Below are 19,660 nucleotides of genomic sequence, written 5' to 3'. Positions count from 1 at the left end.
GTCATGACCTTTCTGGTTTTCTTATCTGTTGTTTGCTGCATACATGTGTTAATTATGTGGAGTAATTATGGATTAGAGAAAACATAAATTATTGAAGATCCTACTTATCTGTTTTAGCACAAACTCTAGTGCAGGTCATTATACACCGCCCCCTATCATCTAACGACATGTGTCTGATCTCAACGCCAAACTCTGGTGTCCTTAGACAAGCCCATCTTTCCTAATATATTTTATGATTTGTTATTTCCTCAACACATAATTTAATGTGTGAACTTTTCATGTTTTATGTTCATCCATAAACTTTTCTTTTTGCCCCCATTTATCATGAGCTGAACTCAAAGATCTAAGACTTTCTCTATGTACACAAAAGGCCTATTTCTCTCAAATATTGTTCACAAACCTGTCTAAATCTGTGTTAGTGAGCACTTTGCCGAGATAATCCATCTGCCTCACAGGTGTGGCATATCATGATGTTGATTAGACAGCATGATTATTGCACAGGGGTGCCTTAAGATGGCCACAATAAAAGGCCACTCTAAAATGTGCAGTTTCACTGTATAGGTGGAGTCCGAGGGGGTCTGAAAACCAGTCAGTATCTGGTGTGACCACTATTTGCCTCAAGCAGTGCAACACATCTCCTTCGCGTGGAGTTGATCAGGTTGTTGATTGTGGCCTGTGGAATGTTGGTCCACTCCTCTTCAATGGCTGTGTGAAGTTGCTGGATATTGGCAGGACCTGGAACACGCTGTCGTACACGCCGATCCAGAGCATCCCAAACATGCTCAGTGGGTGATATGTCCGGTGAGTATGTTGGCCATGTAAGAACTGGGATGTTTTCAGCTTCCAGGAATTGTGTACAGATCCTTGCAACATGGGGCTGTGCATTATCATGCTGCAACATGAGCTGATGGTTGTGGGTGAATGGCACAACAATGGGCCTCAGGATCTCGTCACAGTATCTCTGTGCATTCAAAATGCCATCAATAAAATGCACCTGCGTTTGTTGTCCATAACACACGCCTGCCCATACCACAACCCTACCATGACCATGGGTCACTCGATCCACAACGTTGACATCAGCAAACCGCTCACCCACACAATGCCACAAACGTTGTCTGCCATCTGCCCCGTACAGTGAAAACCTGGATTCATCTAGAATGAGAACACCTCTCCAAAGTGCCAGACGCCATCGAATGTGAGCATTTGCCCACTCAAGTCGGTTATGATGACGAACTGCGGTCAGGTTGAGACGCCGATGAGCTTCCCTGAGACGGTTTCTGACAGATTGTGCAGAACTTCTTTGGTTATGCAAACTGATTGTTGCAGCAGCTGTCTGGGTGGCTGGTCTCAGACGATCAATCAATCAAATGTACAGTAGTGTTGAATTTCAGTGGCTAGGAAAAACTCCCTAAGAATGTCAAAGTTTAGGAAAAAACCTAGAGAGGACCCAGGCTCAAAGGGGTGACCAGTCCTCTTCTGGCTGTGTCGGGTGAACATATTAAGATTACAATTGTAATAATTAATAAATGCATGTGGGCTGAGTCCAGAGTCTATTTAAACCTAGTCCAGGTCGGAAGCATGACCAGGTGGACAAGGACAGGGACAACACGGGAGGGGGGAGGTGTCAGCACAGTGGCAGCTGAAATTGTCAGGTATCGTCTCGATCTGCAACTGTGATGGGAACACAGAGACAAAGTTCTCTTGGCACATTCTAACCGTTTTATTAACAATTATGCACATATGAGAGACGCGTCAACCGCTTACACACACATAATCGTCTGAGGAGTCTCTGACTCAAAACATGCACAATCTGTATTTATTACAATGAAAAGGGGTGTGGTAAGATGCTGTCCTATGTCAATAAAACACATTCCCTTTGTTATGTTACTACCTAAGCTTCACACAAAGGACAAGCTCTCCTTCCCCCCATAGATAACTTCTTCAATTCTAAGAGTTCTTACAGTATCTGGACAGACAATAGATGCCCCCTATGCAAATACCAGCTCTCCCACATTCCTTTACCTATCTAAACAATGGGACTCAAGTCCTTTAATCAGTAAGAAATGCATCAGGCTTCAGAAACTTCCCCAACAGCAACACAACCAGGAGGACTTTGGACAGGGACAGCAACGGGTCTTTCAAGCCCTGGTACTCCTCAGGTGTGGGCCAGGACCTGATGTCCTGATGTCCTAAGTTCAAAATGGGAGGAGACTGGGAAAATTCTGAAAATGCATTCCTCATATCAACAGGGATTTATAGTGGAGGAGGAGAACTTAGTGGAGAAGGAGAACTGACCCTACTCCCCCAGCACAATAATATAGCAGAGTAAGACTTTGGGACTGAGACAGGGTGGGTCCAGCAACACTGTGGCCCTATCTGGGGGAAGACCCGGACAGGGCCCAACAGGCCTGGAAATCAACAGGCAGGAAATCAATCCACCCACATTGCCAGGCATCAACCAAAGGGACACCCACCAACCGCAACCCCCCTGAATGAGGGCAGAGTATTGCCAGCAGAGTACAGCCCAATTTCACAAGTGCGCAACAGAGAGACAACAACCAGCCAGTAACTCTTCCCCTGAAAGGCATTGGAGGGAGGGCATCCCAGTGGCAATGAGATCCCACCTGGCAAGACAGCAAGGGTGGACAGTATCAAGCCTTTCTGGTCACCTTCATGCCCCTGGGCCAGGCTACACCTAATCATAGACCGTGCTGTAGAGATTCGTCTTTAGTAGACACTTGAAAGTTTGTACTGAGTTTGCATTTCTAACCTTAATAGGCAAATCATTCCACAGTAGTGGAGCTCTATGAGAAAAGGCCCTGCCTCCGGCTTTTTGTTTAGAAATTCTAGGTACAACTAAAAGGCCTGCATCTTGCGAAAGTAGATTATGTGTAGGTATGTATGGCTGGATCATTTCAGCAAGGTAAGTAGGAGCAAGTCCATGTATTGATTTATAGGTTAACAATAAAACCTTAAAATCAGCCCTAACCTTAACAGGGAGCCAGTGTTACGAGGCTATTACAGGAGTAATGTGTTCACATTTTCTTGTTCTAGTTTGGATTCTATCAGCCGTTTGCAGCACTATGGGTGTGAAACATGCTGCTCTATGTGAGGAATAATCGAACATCAAAATAATGTGTCAGGTTGAGAAAGCTATTGAATTTTTTAATATTCAAAGGCTTCCCTAAAATTGTGCAGGTGCTTAACTGGGAAACCAACGGCTGTATAATGTGTGAGCCATCCCTCTGAAGATTATAACCGTTTGCAACATTCTGCCCTAGGTAGGGAATAATGAAAATGATGCGTCTCAGTCTCACTCTTAGAAAGCTATTGACATTTATAATTTGAAAGTACTTCTCAAAAATTGTATATGTGCTTAACTGGGAGACCAATGCCTGTGCAATGTGTGACCCTACACTCTGAAGATAATAAGGTGGATTTGAAGCGTCTAGTTTGTGTGATCGGGGAGCTATTGAATTTACAAGTCATACATGTCTATCTAAAAAAAAAATATGAATGGCACAACAATTGTTGCTGGCATTTTACTCCACCCATCCTAGATCCTATTGGCCACAATGTAACTCAAAGGATATTAAATAAATATTGCCCTGTACAGAAAAAACTATTCTATATGCCGTAGTGAATGTATTGTATGAAATGTTCAGGAGAGTAGATAGAGTAATTATATGCAAAGAAATCAAGGGGCACTGTGTATTTGCAATTGTTGCTGGTGTTTTACTCCGCCCATCCTGAAGAGCGATTGTGAAGCTCCGACTGTCGCCATGCTGGCAGTAGCCCATCTCCCGGATAAAAGATGTGGACCGTCGGTGGAGCTGAGGCCGAATATGAAGCCTGCAGCTGCGGCTAGCGGGGGAATCAATTATTTAAAAAAATGCTAGTGACAGCCGAAGATTGACAGGAAAGGGGCACAGAGAGAGAGGGGAGACATGCAGCAAAGGGCCGCAGGTTGGATTCGAACCCCACCCCCCTATACAGACAAAAACTTTTTTTGTATAAGGCTGTAAACATCGTATTTCTTCTGTAAAGTTGGGCATGATTTATAAAAACATAAATCAGTTTGTTTTATTTTTCTTACACGTTATATTCTAGTGTACTCAATATGCCCAAAAATAGGCTACCAAAGCAAATCTCTTAGCCTTTGTGCAAACGTATTTTGCATTAAAGGTGATTCTGATTATTCTGTTGTAAGAGAACTTTGTACACATTTTACAAAAGATAGTCACAAACTTTTTGTTTTATAAACGTTATTTATACAGTAAATTACTAACTTTCCAGTTACTTGGCATTTCAACCTGTAAACATTTGGTGAGGTTTGCTGATGTCAATATGCATCTGCTTTAGGCTACTAATGGATAATAGTACTGAGTTTGTGAAGTGTTTAAAACTCCAACATAAATATCCTTACTGAGAGTAAAACACCAGTGAAGAGACTCATCAATTAGCCAGTGACTTGTAATTTAACAGCACATGGGAATGGAAGCAACAGCATGAGTTTCTGAGAAAGCTCTGGCTTCGTCTTTTGTGTCTTGCATGTTGCTATATCCAATAGGCTACATCTAAAGTAAAATAACCTTTTCTTTCACCTGCACTCTTCTGTTAGCATTCATATTAAAACATGCCTATATACTGTATTGTTTATGCTATCATTGTTTTCACCTGTCACCAGCAGGCACATAAGCAAAGACAGAAAACATAGGAGCATAGATAAAAGCAGATAGACATAGAACACATACATTTCATAAATACAGCACATGAGCACCAACATCAAATGCATCCTGTTTTATGCAATCGTTAGTTTTTATTATGTAGTCTAGAGCACAAAATGTTTATGAAAGGTTCCACATAGCATACATAAACTTCAATTTGCATTATAATATTAATCATCTGAATACAGTTTGCTAAATTAAATTCAATTGAAAAAATATATATTATTACAATTACATTACAGTACACAAGACATCTTTGTGTGGTTGTGTAAAATGATTGCCAGTTTTGTGTTTGTCCTGTAAGAATATAGAAATCAGCCCTGATGGTTAATTACTTGCCATGCTTTATGTTGTTTGTAGGAACACTTGTTTTCTCTTAATGTATCCATTAAAACGTTACCCATTTAAAGTGTGCTGAGGCAACAGTTATGATAAGGACACTATATTATCACAAGTGGCATGAGGTGATTGTCAAATTTGAAAATATAGTTTATGGACTTAAAGTAATCCGTAGTGTATGATATGTAGCTTAAGAACAGTAAAACACATGCCGATGTATTGGAAACATATGCATGTTTTGTAAATTATTTATGAAAATTAAGCTACAATAGCTTCTTTGCTCTGGTGCCCAAATACTGGTATGTTGTCACTGACAAGGTGTCTGCAGGTTTGATTGATTGTGGTTTGTTACCACAATCAATTAATGTTTGTTTTATGACTGGAAGAATAAAAAAGAAATATATATCTCTTTATATATAGTTGTTGGGATTTAATTTAATTGAACAAGAGAGAAGGAGGATAAATGCAAGGTAATACATTAATAATTGTCCAAAATGTAGCCTTTCAAACAAGGATTTCAAACAAATCTCATATCAGATAATTATAACTCCTTATAAGAAGCATAATGTATCTGAACCTGCAATACTTAAATAACCTTCCATACCTGGCAACCCTGCAGGGTGTCATCTGAATCGTATAAAGGGGATCACTGCCCACCTTTTTCTCAGAGCAGCACTTGGGTGTTGTCGGTTGCTTGACCATACAATACAGCATCGCTTACTGTGACAGGAAGCTTTTTTGTTTTTTTCTATGTGTATTGAAGATGCTCTGGATACAGATTAGTTGCATTACCATTTATTTATGTACAATTAAGACAATTATGAATATATACTGACATTTAGTTTGGAGGGTTTTAGATGGAACCCAGTGTTAATAAATAAAGCATTTGTTGGTAAAAAATGTTTTAATGTTTCGTTCAGATGTACTGTAAATGATCTATAAGTCTGAAATCTTCACTTGGGAAAAACATATATTATCAATAACAGACTTTTTTTACTGCAGGGAAACCTTCTTATCCAACATAGCCTGGCTGCAGCTGACTGGGGTGATAAGGCAACATTCCATGGAGGACTGAAACTCCCTGCTGTCCTTTTGATGGACAGAGAAGAAAAAAAAGAAGCCATCCATGAGATGGACACCTGGGATGGGGAACTGGATGAGGATTCTCCAGCAGAACCTTGTTACATTTGTCTTTGGGGAAAAAAAGGACTACGACAACTTCTGAGAAGAATTTGTTGATAAAAACAATTACAGACTCTTTGCAAGATTTGAGGAACAGTGATTGTTAAAATATTTGTATATTATGTTATATTCAAGAGTTTTGTTCCTAAATACAGCCTAGTGATTTTAAATTAGAATCCTGTGATGCACAGGTACATATAAATATCACCTAGTATAGTAAGCTATAAATTTTGAGGGATAATTTTGGATAGGTCATCTGTTACAACATCTTGTTTAATTTACAATCAGAAAGAGACAACTGCCACAGGGGGCCAGTGGCAATTGCCACCAACATTGGCAGGTGCTTTGCCAAGTGTAAGCCTATAGCCTAAATATTGTTCCCCTAATGTAATCATGCTTTAAACTGCAGTCTTTTTAAATAAAATAAAAAACATAGGCTACCACCAATTTCTTTCCTTAGCACTGCAACATAATAGACTGTAATACAAACAAAATATTATAAATAATCAAAGAAACGTTGAAATAAATGAACAAATAGGGTCATGAAAATGCTACCAAGTGTAATATTGGCAAATGTTAACATTAATAAACTATAAGGTATCTCACTAGCAAATGCTACAAACACCAGCAGTTGCAGTCGGATATGCTCTTTCCTCTACAGTAGGGCTACTGGTTTGGTTGTATATGTTGAGAAGTGGGTGATTTCGGACACAGCCCTTGTTTGCCACCGATTATTGTTTGCCACCATAATCGGTCGAGTAAATTTGTGGCATCTCAGGCTGCCACCGGAAATACCATATAAACGGCGAAAGATGCCGTGGCATCTCAACCTGCCACACAAAAAAAATGCCATTGCTAACGGGGCATATGCCGTGGCATCTCAACCTGCCACTATAAATGGCACTGCTAACGGGGCAGATGCCGTGGCATCTCAACCTGCCACTAAAATGCCACTGCTAACGGGGCAGATGCCGTGGCATCTCAACCTGCCACCGGAAATGCCACTGCGAGCTGCCGATGCCGCAAGTTGAGCTAACTGTCACTCACCGAAGGTCCGTGCAAAAGTAACTCTAAGGATATGTCACATAAGGCAACCCACACCGACTAGAACGCGGTTGGGCCCATAAATGTACAAAAACGAAGTCGCTTGTCAGATTTTCATAACAAGCGACCAAACCGTTTAAAACAAGACCAAAAAACCGCAACCCAAGACTCGTGATTGTTTGAAGCGACTTCAGAAAAAAAAGTCGCGTATTATATTATATTGGCAACACTGGGTAGAAGCGTAACTACAAGGCACGCCACAACGTGTAACCGCAGTAACAAGTGATACAATATCCCCGTATCTTCTCGTTGCACTTCCGGCTCTTGTGAGTTTACAGAGCGTTTCAATTAGCCACAGGTGCAGAGTCTGTTTGAGTCCCAAGCCCCTCTGAATACAAACATTTGGAACGTATTACCAAGGATATTATTTTGACGACAATAATACAAATACATGCAGATGAAAACTGCTCCTGTTTTACATGCACATTTATTTGGCAGAAACAAAAATGGAACAGGCAATATCGAAATCTTGATATTTTGGCCGGACCTATTATTATACGTCTGTTGTTGTTTCACCGGAAGATGTTTTGTGATGTACTACTTGGTAGCCGTGTCGTCGACTGAGGAGGACCACTGAGAACAAGTTTGCACGAATTGTATAATGCATATAGCTAACGCGCTTGATTAGCAGTTTTACTCATACATTCTATGCTTCACATCGGCACAGCACGAAACCAAGATATATACGGAATTTGAGGTAATTGTAATTGATTCACCTACGTTATATTGACTTTTCTTGACAAGTGAAGTGTCACTCAAACACTGCCAGCGCGACTGAGCTAACCCGCTAGTTACGTAGCACGTTAGCAAGCTCAATAATAAAAACACTCCGTCCGATTTTTGGTGTGTTCAAATGTGCTCATAAGTATTTGTAACGAACAGCTGTTGAAATTGTGTAGCAACATTTGCATTCTAACGTCTGTGCTGGTTAGTATACTAACTAGTCTGAAAATACCATCGCGTTTGCTAGCCTGGGCTCTGTAATTTAGCTGACGTGCCTGTGCATGAAAACGACCGTTGCTAGGCTGGCCGGCTAACTACTATCAATATAGTGTTGGTAAAATCGTGTCACGCCTTTCTTTTATTCCATTGTTGCCCATCTACAGTATCTGGCTAGTATTCGTTTTATTTAATGCAACTTCTTACGTTAACTAAACGTATCTAGGTGGAAGGAAGTCATCGGAGTGTCATCCGATCTAACATTACTGGATAGTCTTAGTTACCTTGGCCTGACTCCGCTACTATCTACACAACTGGTATTGGTGACCTCGTCAATACCTTTCGCATTTAATAGTTGTCTTTGTCCGCCTTTCTCCTCCATCATTAATCACCTGCATTTTTTTGTACAAATGTATCAAACAATCATCAGTCTATTTTCAAAATAGACTCCAATTCATATGTGCGTACAAGGAGCAACATAAAACTGCAAAGAGTGTAAAATATGCAGTGTGGAAAAGAAATGTAGTCCTGTCCACAAGGTGTAACTGTTGGGCATGCAGGTGTAGTTCTAATCCTATTTATCCTTGAATTGTCTAATCATTTGCACCTTATAGCAGACTTGTCCTGCCCAGCCATGGCAGCGTTGTCAGAGGAGGTGCTGCTGGTTGTGAAGAGGGTCCGACAGAGGAAGCAGGATGGGACGCTCTACCTGATGGCTGAGAGGATAGCCTGGGGACCGGAAGGAAAAGACCGCTTCACTGTCAGCCACCTGTACGCAGACATACGCTGTGAGTACCTGCACGTCAATCTGCATCATGCTGCAACCCCCCCCCCCCCATAACCAAACAAGCAGGAGTATCAAGTGCATTACTCTCATGACTGTGATGACTAACCTGATGTGTCAGGGTGTCTGTAGTGTTTTCTTTACCAGCAGGTTTTTTTCTTTCTCACCACACAGGTCAGAAGATCAGCCCGGACGGCAAGGCCAAGATTCAGCTGCAGTTGGTCCTCCACACGGGGGAGAGCACCAACTTCCACTTCTCCAATGAGAGCACAGCCCTGAGGGACCGCGACGCAGCCAAGGACCTGCTGCAGCAGCTGCTGCCCAAGTTCAAGAAGAGGGCCAACAAGGAGCTGGAGGAGAAAAACAGGCGAGGCACCAAATTCCTGCTGTTCCTTCTGAATCAGTTTTGGGAGAGTTCATGTAACGTTTCCCGATTAACCCGGCTACAGACAGTTCAGCTAGGTTACTTTCCTGCGACGGGCACTGTTGTGAGTTAAGTGCTGTGTCTGCTACATGTGGCATTGGGCTGCAGAGTTACAGTATCTCACAAAAGGAGTACACCCCTCACATTTTTGTAAGTATTTGATTATATCTGTTCATGTGACGACACTGAAGAAATGACACTTAGGTTAACAATGTAAAGTAGTGAGTGTACAGCTTGTATAACAGTAAATCTGCTGTCCTCTCAAAATAACTCAACACACAGCCATTAATGTCTAAACCACTGGCAACAAAAGTGAGTACACCCCTAAGTGAAAATGTCCAAATTGGGCCCAAAGTGTCTGTTTTGTGTAGCCATCATCATGTTCCAGCACTGCCTTAACCCTCTTGGGCATGGAGTTCACCAGAACTTCACAGGTTGCCACTGGAGTCCTCTACCACTCCTCCATGACGACATCACACTGCTGGTGGATGTTAGAGACCTGCTCTCCTCCACCTTCCATTTGAGAATGCCCCACAGATGCTCAATAGGGTTTAGGTCTGGAGACATGATCGACCAGTCCATCACCTTTACCCTCAGCTTATTTAGCAAGGCAGTGGTCGTCTTGGAGGTGTATTTGGGGTCGTTATCATGTTGAAATACTGCCCTGCGCCCCAGTCTCTGAAGGGAAGGGGATCATCCTCTGCCTCAGTATGTCACAGTACATGTTGGCATTCATGGTTCCCTAAATGAACTGTAGCTCCCCAGTGTCGGCAGCACTCGTGCAGCCCCAGACCATAACAGAGGAGGCTTCCTTCTGGGATGACAGCCATGCAGACCAATTTGATGCAGTGTGCGTCGTATGGTCGGAGCACTGACAGGCTGACCCCCACCCCTTCAACCTCTGCAGCAATGCTGGCAGCACACATACGTCTATTTCCCAAAGACAACCTCTGGATATGACGCTGAGCATGTGCACTCAACTTCATTGGTCAACCATGGCGAGGCCTGTTCTGAGTGGAACCTGTCCTGTTAAATCGCTTAATGGTTTTGGCAACCATGCTACAGCTCAGGGTCCTGGCAATCTTCTTATAGACTAGGCCATCTTTATGTAGAGCAAAAATTATTTTGCTACGTTCCTACTCTCACCTATGGTCATGAGCTTTGGGTCATGACCGAAAGGACAAGATCCCGGATACAGGCGGGATTAATGAAAAATTCTTTTTTTCAGATCCTCAGAGACTTCTTTGCCTTGAGGTGCCATGTTGAACTTCCAGTGACCAGTTTGAGGGAGTGTAAGAGCGATGACACCAGATTTAACACACCTGCTCCCCATTCACACCTGAGACCTTGTAACTCTAACGAGTCACATGACACCGGGGAGGGAAAATGGCTAATTGGGCCCAATTGGGACATTTTCACTTGAGGTCTACTCACTTTTTTTGCCAGCGGTTTAGACATTAATGGCTGTGTGTTGAGTTATTTTGAGGGGACCGCAAATGTACACTCTTATACAAGCTGCACACTTTACATTGTAGCAACGTGTCATTTCTTCAGTGTTGTCACATGAAAAGATATACTCAAATATGTACAGAAATGTGAGGGGTGCACTTACTTTTGTGAGATACTGTACCTGGCTTTGGGCCGCTGAGTTGGCGCTGAAGGAGCCGAGTCATGTCCCTCACCCCAGAGACTCGGCCCTGTATGGGTGTTGTGGAAGTTTTCGGGGGATTTGGGTGTCAGGCCCGTTAGTGTTGTACTGAAGGAGAACGGGAGAGGTCATTGTTGCCTTTATTCACACGCTACGTTTCCTATCTAGAATGTTACAAGAAGATCCGGTGCTGTTCCAGCTCTACAAGGATCTGGTGGTGAGTCAGGTGATCAGCGCTGAGGAATTCTGGGCCAATCGGCTGAGCCTGAACAATGTGGACCACTCTGCCTCCAACAACAAGCAGGAAGTCGGCATCTCTGCAGCCTTCCTGGTGAGCATGGGAAAATCTGTCTGGATTTACACCCTATTCCCCAGTTAGTGCTCTAAATCTACCAGAGCTCTATAGCTAGGTTCCCTTCATGGCAGATTTTTTTTAAACAACCAAACTGACTTTATGAAGATAATAAGCAGTGTGTGATGACGTTGTACATTCAATGTACCTTTTCAGTATTTTAGGCACGGCTAAGAGATGAGAGAAATAGCCTTCAACTGACTGATATTACATCATGGTTTTTGGCCAGAAAATGAGCTCTCCTCTAGTGTCTATGTGCCGGAGAATACTTCCTGGCTGTCTGTGCTGGAGAATACTTCCTGGTTTTCAGACAATGTCCTGGTTGTGTGTGCCAGAGTATACATATAGTTTCTCTTGGCCTACAGACCTGTTTTAAGAAAGTGATCCGTCTTGCCTCCGGATGAAAACAAAGTGAAATTCACCTTTAACCCTAACTGTTTCTGTAAATGTCCCTGGATTAGAGAAATGACCAGTGTGTAAATCCTGCGTGTTTTAGGCAGACATCCGGCCACAGACTGATGGCTGTAACGGCCTGAGGTACAACCTTACGTCTGACATCATAGAGTCAATCTTCAGGACATACCCTGCTGGTAAGATACTTAATTTAATCTGTCTGTTTTTGTTACATACCATTATATAATATATAATAACAAAATGTGATAGGTACAATGCATTGCTTTAGTGTTATAGGTAGTGCAAAAAAGTATCTGTTTTTAATGCATATTGTAATATCATAATATATACATTTTAAGTTAATAAATCCAGATTTTATCCTGTCACAAAAAACAATTTCATATCATGTTGAGACAACTTTGAACAATGTTGTAACTCCACCTACTTAATCTCCTTGCAATTACTGACCTCTGTGGGCATGTGTAAGAAGAACGTGGCCTCTCTTCTTTACTTCCTTGCAGTAATCACTGTTCTACAAATTATTACAAGTGACGGCCTCGAGCACAATGAGCATTTACATTATAAACAGACAAAGGATTCTGTATTAATAGGATTGTCCCCCCCCCCCCCCCCCCCCCCCCATTTTCTCTGCCAGTGCAGGTCTTTGTACGACCCGTTATTTTTCCTGACAAACTAAAACGCTTCCTTTCAGTGAAACAGAAGTATGCTGAGAACGTTCCTCACAACCTGACCGAGAAGGAGTTCTGGACGCGGTTCTTCCAGTCGCACTACTTCCACCGGGACCGAATCAGCACCGGCCTGCAGGACATCTTCTCGGAGTGCGCCAAGCAGGATGAGAAGGGTACGACAGGACACTGGAACAATGAGAGCGCTGTAGCCTGGTCCCGGGTCTGATTGTACGGTTTTCCTGGTCACGGTCTTCCAGCCACAAAGGTCGGCTATACGGCACCAACTGATCTGGAAGCCGGCTACAAGCCCCCTACTCAGTGTGCCGCTGTTGTTGCTTATGTTTAAGTACTATAAATCATGTGCATTTGCATAATGTATAGGTTTATGCTTGCAGGCCTGAGGTCCATGGTGGTCCAAGGAGTGAAGAATCCTCTGGTGGACCTGTTGTCACTGGAGGACAAGACGTTAGACGAGGTGAGAGGGACATTCGTGTTTACCCTGGATACGCACGTGTTTACCCGCTGCAGGCTGCTCGTTGCCTCCATGTGTTCTGAAGTGACCTTGCAGGGATGGATGTGTTTAATTAGTTCTGTCCCTCCTTCAGGGCTATGGATCTAACTCCATGGCACCTTCCACGTCCAGCGCTAACAAGACGGTGAAGGAGAATAGTAACTCTGCCATCATCAAGAGGTTCAACCATCACAGTGCCATGGTCCTGGCCGCAGGAGCTGGCAAGAAGGCGTGAGTAGAACCAGGACAGAACATCGGTCTTTCTCCGCGGGGACCTGCTGCTCCGATTCCACTGGGTCTAGTGCACTCAAGTCTTAATAAATCCTTAGAATGCAGTTATAATTAATTTTAACGTGGCGTGCATCATTTTTTTTTTCTTCGGTGGCTCCTTTTTAACATTAAAATATATGAACTAGGAAAATGTTTGAATCAAATTTTGTTGCCGTTTCGCATAGTTGAAATGCCTCCTTTGAGGCTGTTTATTACCAGCCTGGCTGAAATGCCTCCTTTGAGGCTGTTTATTACCAGCCTGGCTGAAATGCCTGCTTTGAGGCTGTTTATTACTAGCCTGGCTGACACTGGATTCAAGTTCTCCTGACTAATGAGTCTGGGAAGTTTGCTTTGTTTTCAGCAGGTGACATTGTTAATGAAGATGATTAGCACTGCTGGTTGGATATCCCCTTCTCAAATTGAACGAATCACGACCTATGTTTTATTGAAGCACCGCCCCCACTAAACCAAATTGTCATGTTTACTTACAAACTCTTTGGTGTACATAATGAATGTGGTTTATGATGTTGCATGTGCAAATAGATGGTGAATAAGAACCAATCAAAACACTTGCACATAGACCAGTAAGTCATAACTCTCCTGCGCTAGAAATGAAAGCAGTTTTCTTTTACTGAAAGCGATTAAATTCATCACTCACACAGGACACATGAGTTCCTTAAAGTCCAATTCTGTTGACTCATGAAATTTCAGAGGTTGAAACATATTGCAAGTTCACATGTTCACCTCTCAGCCTCAAGGCATGTCTCACAATGAAATGTGCTGGGCCTAATTGGGGCTGTGCCCCTTAGGTTGGGAACCCTTGTCATGTATTCTGTCTTGACAGGGATGCGCCTAACGACCAGGCCAGTGAAACCAGCAGTACGGACGGAAACTCCAGGGACTCCGACTTCTTCCAGCCACCTGTTAAGAAGGTAAGATTTGTCTCAGCATGACATTCCTGAGTGATATCTCTCTGTGTGAAACTGGCTGAATATTTCCCTGTGCGTCATTGGGTTATTGTGTGAGCAGCTCATAGTGGGTAAAGACATGCATAGGTCTAAGCTTTACAAATACATTGTAAGCATAATTTGGGGTTGTTTAAGTTGTGCTACGTTACACTCCTGGTGGAGTTGTTAAGGCTGTGTTACACTCCTGTTGGATTTGTTAAGGCTGTGTTACACTCCTGTTGGAGTTGTTAAGGCTGTGTTACACTCCTGTTGGAGTTGTTAAGGCTGTGTTACACTCCTGTTGGAGTTGTTAAGGCTGTGTTACACTCCTGTTGGAGTTGTTAAGGCTGTGTTACACTCCTGTTGGAGTTGTTAAGGCTGTGTTACACTCCTGTTGGAGTTGTTAAGGCTGTGTTACACTCCTGTTGGAGTTGTTAAGGCTGTGTTACACTCCTGTTGGAGTTGTTAAGGCTGTGTTACACTCCTGTTGGAGTTGTTAAGGCTGTGTTACACTCCTGTTGGAGTTGTTAAGGCTGTGTTACACTCCTGTTGGAGTTGTTAAGGCTGTGTTACACTCCTGTTGGAGTTGTTAAGGCTGTGTTACACTCCTGTTGGAGTTGTTATGGCTGTGTTACACTCCTGTTGGAGTTGTTATGGCTGTGTTATATTTCAGGTGAAAATACAAGAGGCCATAGAGTATGAAGACCTTCACATGGAGAACGGGAAGAAGACTGTTGCCCTGAACCTCAAAAAGTCAGATAGGTGGGTTCTCTGCTCTCTACCTTGTTCATGGACACCATTTTTATTCATCAGCATTTCTCTCACCCCCCAGCCCAACACAACAGATTGTAGGTAGCGTGATTCTAAGCTTGAGGTTGTGGTCATCATCTGAGTCGGGTGTGTTTGCTGGGGCAAAATTCTGCCACCGCACACGTAAATCCCCCAAGGACAGGGGCCATGATGGTTGGCTGTTTTCTTTAGGGCTGGGGTCAGTTTCCCAGTCAGTAGTGAAGGGAAAAAAGCATGTTTTTTTTTTCAATATAAATTTAGAAAGTATTATTTGTGTTTTAAACAACTTCTGAATTGACTACTTTAAATTGGAATTGACCCTAACCCTGAGTATCTAACCACCTCTCATCGTTGTATGTTTAAAGGATCTGTCTGTGTTTTTCCAGGTACTCTCATGGTCCAGTACCTCTCTTGCCCCAACAGTACACCACCAGTCAAGACATCATCAACTCAGTCAACTGTATCCAGCAGGAAATAGCCAACTACAAACCCTGCCTCACTCAGGTTTGATGCTGAATTATTTTGCTGTTCTGCAAATATACTTACAATATTCCTTGAACTTTACCAGGTTTTCCAGAAATCCTATTTGAAAGATTTAATAATTCAGATGAAATGAAACAAAAATTTAAAATCCTCCATGTTACCAGGATTTTGAAACCAGTAAACAAAACAAATATTTAAAAAGTGTATGTATACAGTGGGGAGAACAAGTATTTGATACACTGCCGATTTTGCAGGTTTTCCCCACTTACAAAGCATGTAGAGGTCTAATTTTTATCATAGGTACACATCAACTGTGAGTGACGGATTTAAAACAAATTCAGAAAATCACATTGTATGATTTTTTATTTATTTGCATTTTATTGCATGACATAAGTATTTGATACATAAGAAAAGCAGAACTTAATATTTGGTACAGAAACCTTTGTTTGCAATTACAGAGATCATGCGTTTCCTGTAGGTCTTGACCAGGTTTGCACACACTGCAGCAGGGATTTTGGCCCACTCCTCCATACAGACCTTCTCCAGATCCTTCAGGTTTCGGAGCTGTTGCTGGGCAATACGGACTTTCAGCCCCCTCCAAAGATTTTCTATTGGGTTCAGGTCTGGAGACTGGCTAGGCCACTCCAGGACCTTGAGATGCTTCTTACGGAGCCACTCCTTGGCTGGCTGTGTGTTTTGGGTCGTTGTCATGCTGGAAGACCCAGCCACGACCCATCTTCAATGCTCTTACTGAGGGAAGGAGGTTATTGACCAAGATCTCACGATACATGGCCCCATCCATCCTCCCCTCAATACAGTGCAGTCGTCCTGTCCCCTTTGCAGAAAAGCTTCACGGTTAGGATGATGTCCTTGGGTTTGTACTTATCCTTCTTCTTCCTCCAAACACGGCGAGTGGAGTTTAGACAAAAGCTCTATTTTTGTCTCATCAGACCACATGACCTTCTCCCATTCCTCCTCTGGATCATCCAGATGGTCATTGGCAAACTTCAGACGGGCCTGGACATGCGCTGGCTTGAGCAGGGGGACCTTGCCTGCGCTGCAGGATTTTAATCCATGACGGCGTAGTGTGTTACTAATGGTTGTCTTTGAGACTGTGGTCCCAGCTCTCTTCAGGTGATTGACCAGGTCCTGCCGTGTAGTTCTGGGCTGATCCATCACCTTCCTCATGATCATTGATGCCCCACGAGGTGAGATCTTGCATGGAGCCCCAGACCGAGGGAGACTGACCGTCATCTTGAACTTCTTTCATTTTCTAATACTTGCGCCAACAGTTGTTGCCTTCTCACCAAGCTGATTGCCTATTGTCCTGTAGCCCATCCCAGCCTTGTGCAGGTCTACAATTTTATCCCTGATGTCCTTACACAGCTCTCTGGTCTTGGCCATTGTGGAGAGGTTGGAGTCTGTTTGATTGAGTGTGTGGACAAGTGTCTTTTATACAGAAAACCTGCATAATCGGCAGTGTATCAAATACTTGTTCTCCCTAGTGTGTGTGTGTGTGTGTGTGTGTGTGTGTGTGTATGGTCTTGTTAGATGTCCTGCTTCTGTGTTTGCAGGTGATGTCCAGCAGTACAGCCAGTTCTGCCATCGCTGCCCTTTCCCCAGGAGGTCTACTCATGCAGGCAGGGTCGCAGCAGGCCATTAACCGTGAGTTTACTGATGGCCTCACTTGAGTCACTGGAAATCTGGCTTGCCATACTTATGACAGATTGGTTCGTCCTGAAGCTGAGTTGAAACATGGGTTGGATTTGTTCATTTCTTCTTACTTGTATTATGAAACAGGTTGTTGCGATTCGGAAAGCCGGTTAGATGAGCTCCAACTTGAGCCGATCAAAGCTATCAATCTGTGAATGTAATGAATACGTGCTTGTGTTTCCTTATTTACAGAGATGGTGCCCAGTGATGTTCAGGGGGAGCTGAAACATCTGTACACGGCTGCGGGAGAGCTGCTGAGACACTTCTGGTCCTGTTTTCCTGTTAACACACCCTTCCTGGAGGAGAAGGTGACTGATGATGGAACTGTCTGTTGTAGCCCTCTGTCTCTAGCTGGAACGGTTTCCTTCCTTTGCTCTCTGGTCCTGTAACGGTCTCCTTCCTCTGGTCCTGTACACCATAGACCAGGGGGTTAAATATGAATCCGGTTCCGGCACTCAGCATTTCTGTTCAAGGTGCAGAAATGGAACACATTTTCAGTGCAGCCCTCTAGAGACCTCCTTTCCGATCAAACGCCTCCCCCGACGGGAAAATTCATTTGGACCCGAGCACACCGCTCAAACATTGGTCTTTAATCTGTGTTGAAACACAAGATGTCTCCATAAGAGAAGCACCTCCTAGATGTGATGTTTTATAGCTTAACGCCTTCTTCCTCCTCAGGTGGTGAAGATGAAGTCCAACCTGGAGAGATTCCAGATGACCAAGCTCCGCCCTTTCCAGGAGAAGATCCAGCGACAGTACTTGAGCACTAACGTAAGGCGTGGCCTGAGACTTTCTCCTGTTCTTATTGGTTGGCCGAGAGTTTTACAGTCCTTGTGCTATAGGAGGATTCATTGGGCGAGCGTGATGTCGTGTGTGTGTGTGTGTGTGTGTGTGTGTGTGTGTGTGTGTGTGTGTGTAACTTGTCTGTTACATGGCATACGTCTTCTCTTCCCCAGCTCACGGGACACCTGGAGGACATGTTTCAGATGGCCTACAATAAATTCCACGCCTGGCAAACACGTCAGATGCTGAGGAAAACCTGAGAGGAAACCGGTCCGACAGACGGGTTGTCATAGAGACGGGGGGAGGGTGGTGGTGGCAATGACGTTGAATGAACTAGGTGGCCGGACGGACCTTGGCCCTTACCGACCAGGCTGCCGTGACCGAGGAGACATCGAGAACGCGGTTCAGTGTGTCCCAGTGGCTGGTTGAAGATGGGGACCCAGACGGGCTCCTGAACTGGCACATCTACCGGTTAGGCCGGCAGAGACTAACTCACTAACTTGATTTCCATCACAAATTACTGTAAATTAGTTTCTTTCCGTTTTTGTTTTTGCCGTTTTCCTTGTCATGGGAAGATGTTTGGATGGCACTCCCCTTTAAGGGTTGGACGAACAATGTAAAAACAAAATTTAAATTGTGTAAAACGACCAAATTTCAGGCGCAAAGTCGAAAAAGGAACTCTCAGGAACTGAACAGACAATGTAAAATAAGCAAAATACTTGTGGCGCTTTTATCAGTATTCATTACACACACTCACATTAGACCTAAAGGACTAGTTTGTGATTTTAGAACTTCATGTTAAATGGTTCCTCATCCTGAGAGTAGTGTTACTGTTTAGGATGAAGAACTACTTAACCTTCAGTTGTAAAATAGTAAGAAGCTCTTTTAATGTTGGAGATGGAGCTCTCGAAACAGGTGCAGTTCTGTCTTCCCTCCAGCCCCCCCAGGTAGGGGGCGGACCAGGCCCTGGAAGCCTGTAATGTCTGCTAATGAGGGCGGGCGGGCTGGCTGGTGAGTGAATATAGCAATAATGTAAAGACGTTTTTTTTTTTCTCACACTGTAGTGCATTATTAGGATGGTTGCGTCCAAAATGCCACACTATTCTGTAGTATACTGCTTCAGATCAGAGCCCTGTGGGCCGGGTCAAAAGCAGTTCACTATTTAGGGAATAGGGTGTGAGACTGTGTGACTCTGCCCCAATCACACTTGAAAGCTGCACTGGTTTGTAATGTCTATTCTGTACTTTCTTGGTCAGTGGTATTCAAATCTGGCTCTCCAAGCCGATTCTGTTCCATTTGTCCGTTGCAACCCCCTGATCAGAGACTAAGCCTTCTGTTCTACCTCATCATTAATTGCACCTACCTGGTGTCCCAGGTCTAAAAACAGTCCCTGATTAGGGGGTTGCAATTAAACAGTTGAGTGGGACTGGCTTCGAGGGCCAGATTTGAACACCACTGTTCTGGATGCACTGAAGACAAACTCTAATGTCTGGATGTAATCTCAAACATTAAAGTAAAAATGTTCATGCGTTGTGTTCATTCAGTTGAGATTTTGTGGGGGGGGTTAGCTTGTTTGACTTATT

At 43.5% G+C, this 19,660-nt stretch overlaps 1 protein-coding gene across 2 annotated transcripts; it reads left to right on the top strand.

Annotated features, from left to right (window-relative positions):
• Window positions 1-7,703: 7,703 nt before the first annotated feature.
• gtf2h1 (general transcription factor IIH, polypeptide 1) lies at window positions 7,704-19,605 on the top strand. 2 transcript variants are annotated; one of them, XM_013138720.3, is made up of 15 exons: window positions 7,704-8,049; window positions 8,909-9,079; window positions 9,250-9,442; window positions 11,316-11,478; window positions 11,996-12,089; window positions 12,605-12,754; window positions 12,977-13,056; window positions 13,187-13,323; window positions 14,207-14,294; window positions 14,983-15,071; window positions 15,485-15,602; window positions 17,156-17,246; window positions 17,487-17,602; window positions 17,973-18,065; window positions 18,251-19,605. In XM_013138720.3, the coding sequence occupies exons 2-15, from the start codon at window positions 8,926-8,928 to the stop codon at window positions 18,335-18,337; spliced, it is 1,653 nt and encodes a 550-aa protein (XP_012994174.1). In that variant the 5' UTR covers window positions 7,704-8,049; window positions 8,909-8,925; the 3' UTR covers window positions 18,338-19,605. The 2 variants fall into 2 exon arrangements, with proteins under 2 accessions (XP_012994174.1, XP_012994172.1); XM_013138718.3 differs by having other exon boundaries at window positions 8,906-9,079.
• Window positions 19,606-19,660: the final 55 nt, after the last annotated feature.

Source organism: Esox lucius, chromosome 19 (assembly GCF_011004845.1).
Source record: "Esox lucius isolate fEsoLuc1 chromosome 19, fEsoLuc1.pri, whole genome shotgun sequence".
In the NCBI taxonomy this organism is placed as follows: domain Eukaryota; kingdom Metazoa; phylum Chordata; class Actinopteri; order Esociformes; family Esocidae; genus Esox; species Esox lucius.
Note: the sequence above shows the minus strand (reverse complement) of the source record. Positions and strands in the feature narration are given on the sequence as shown.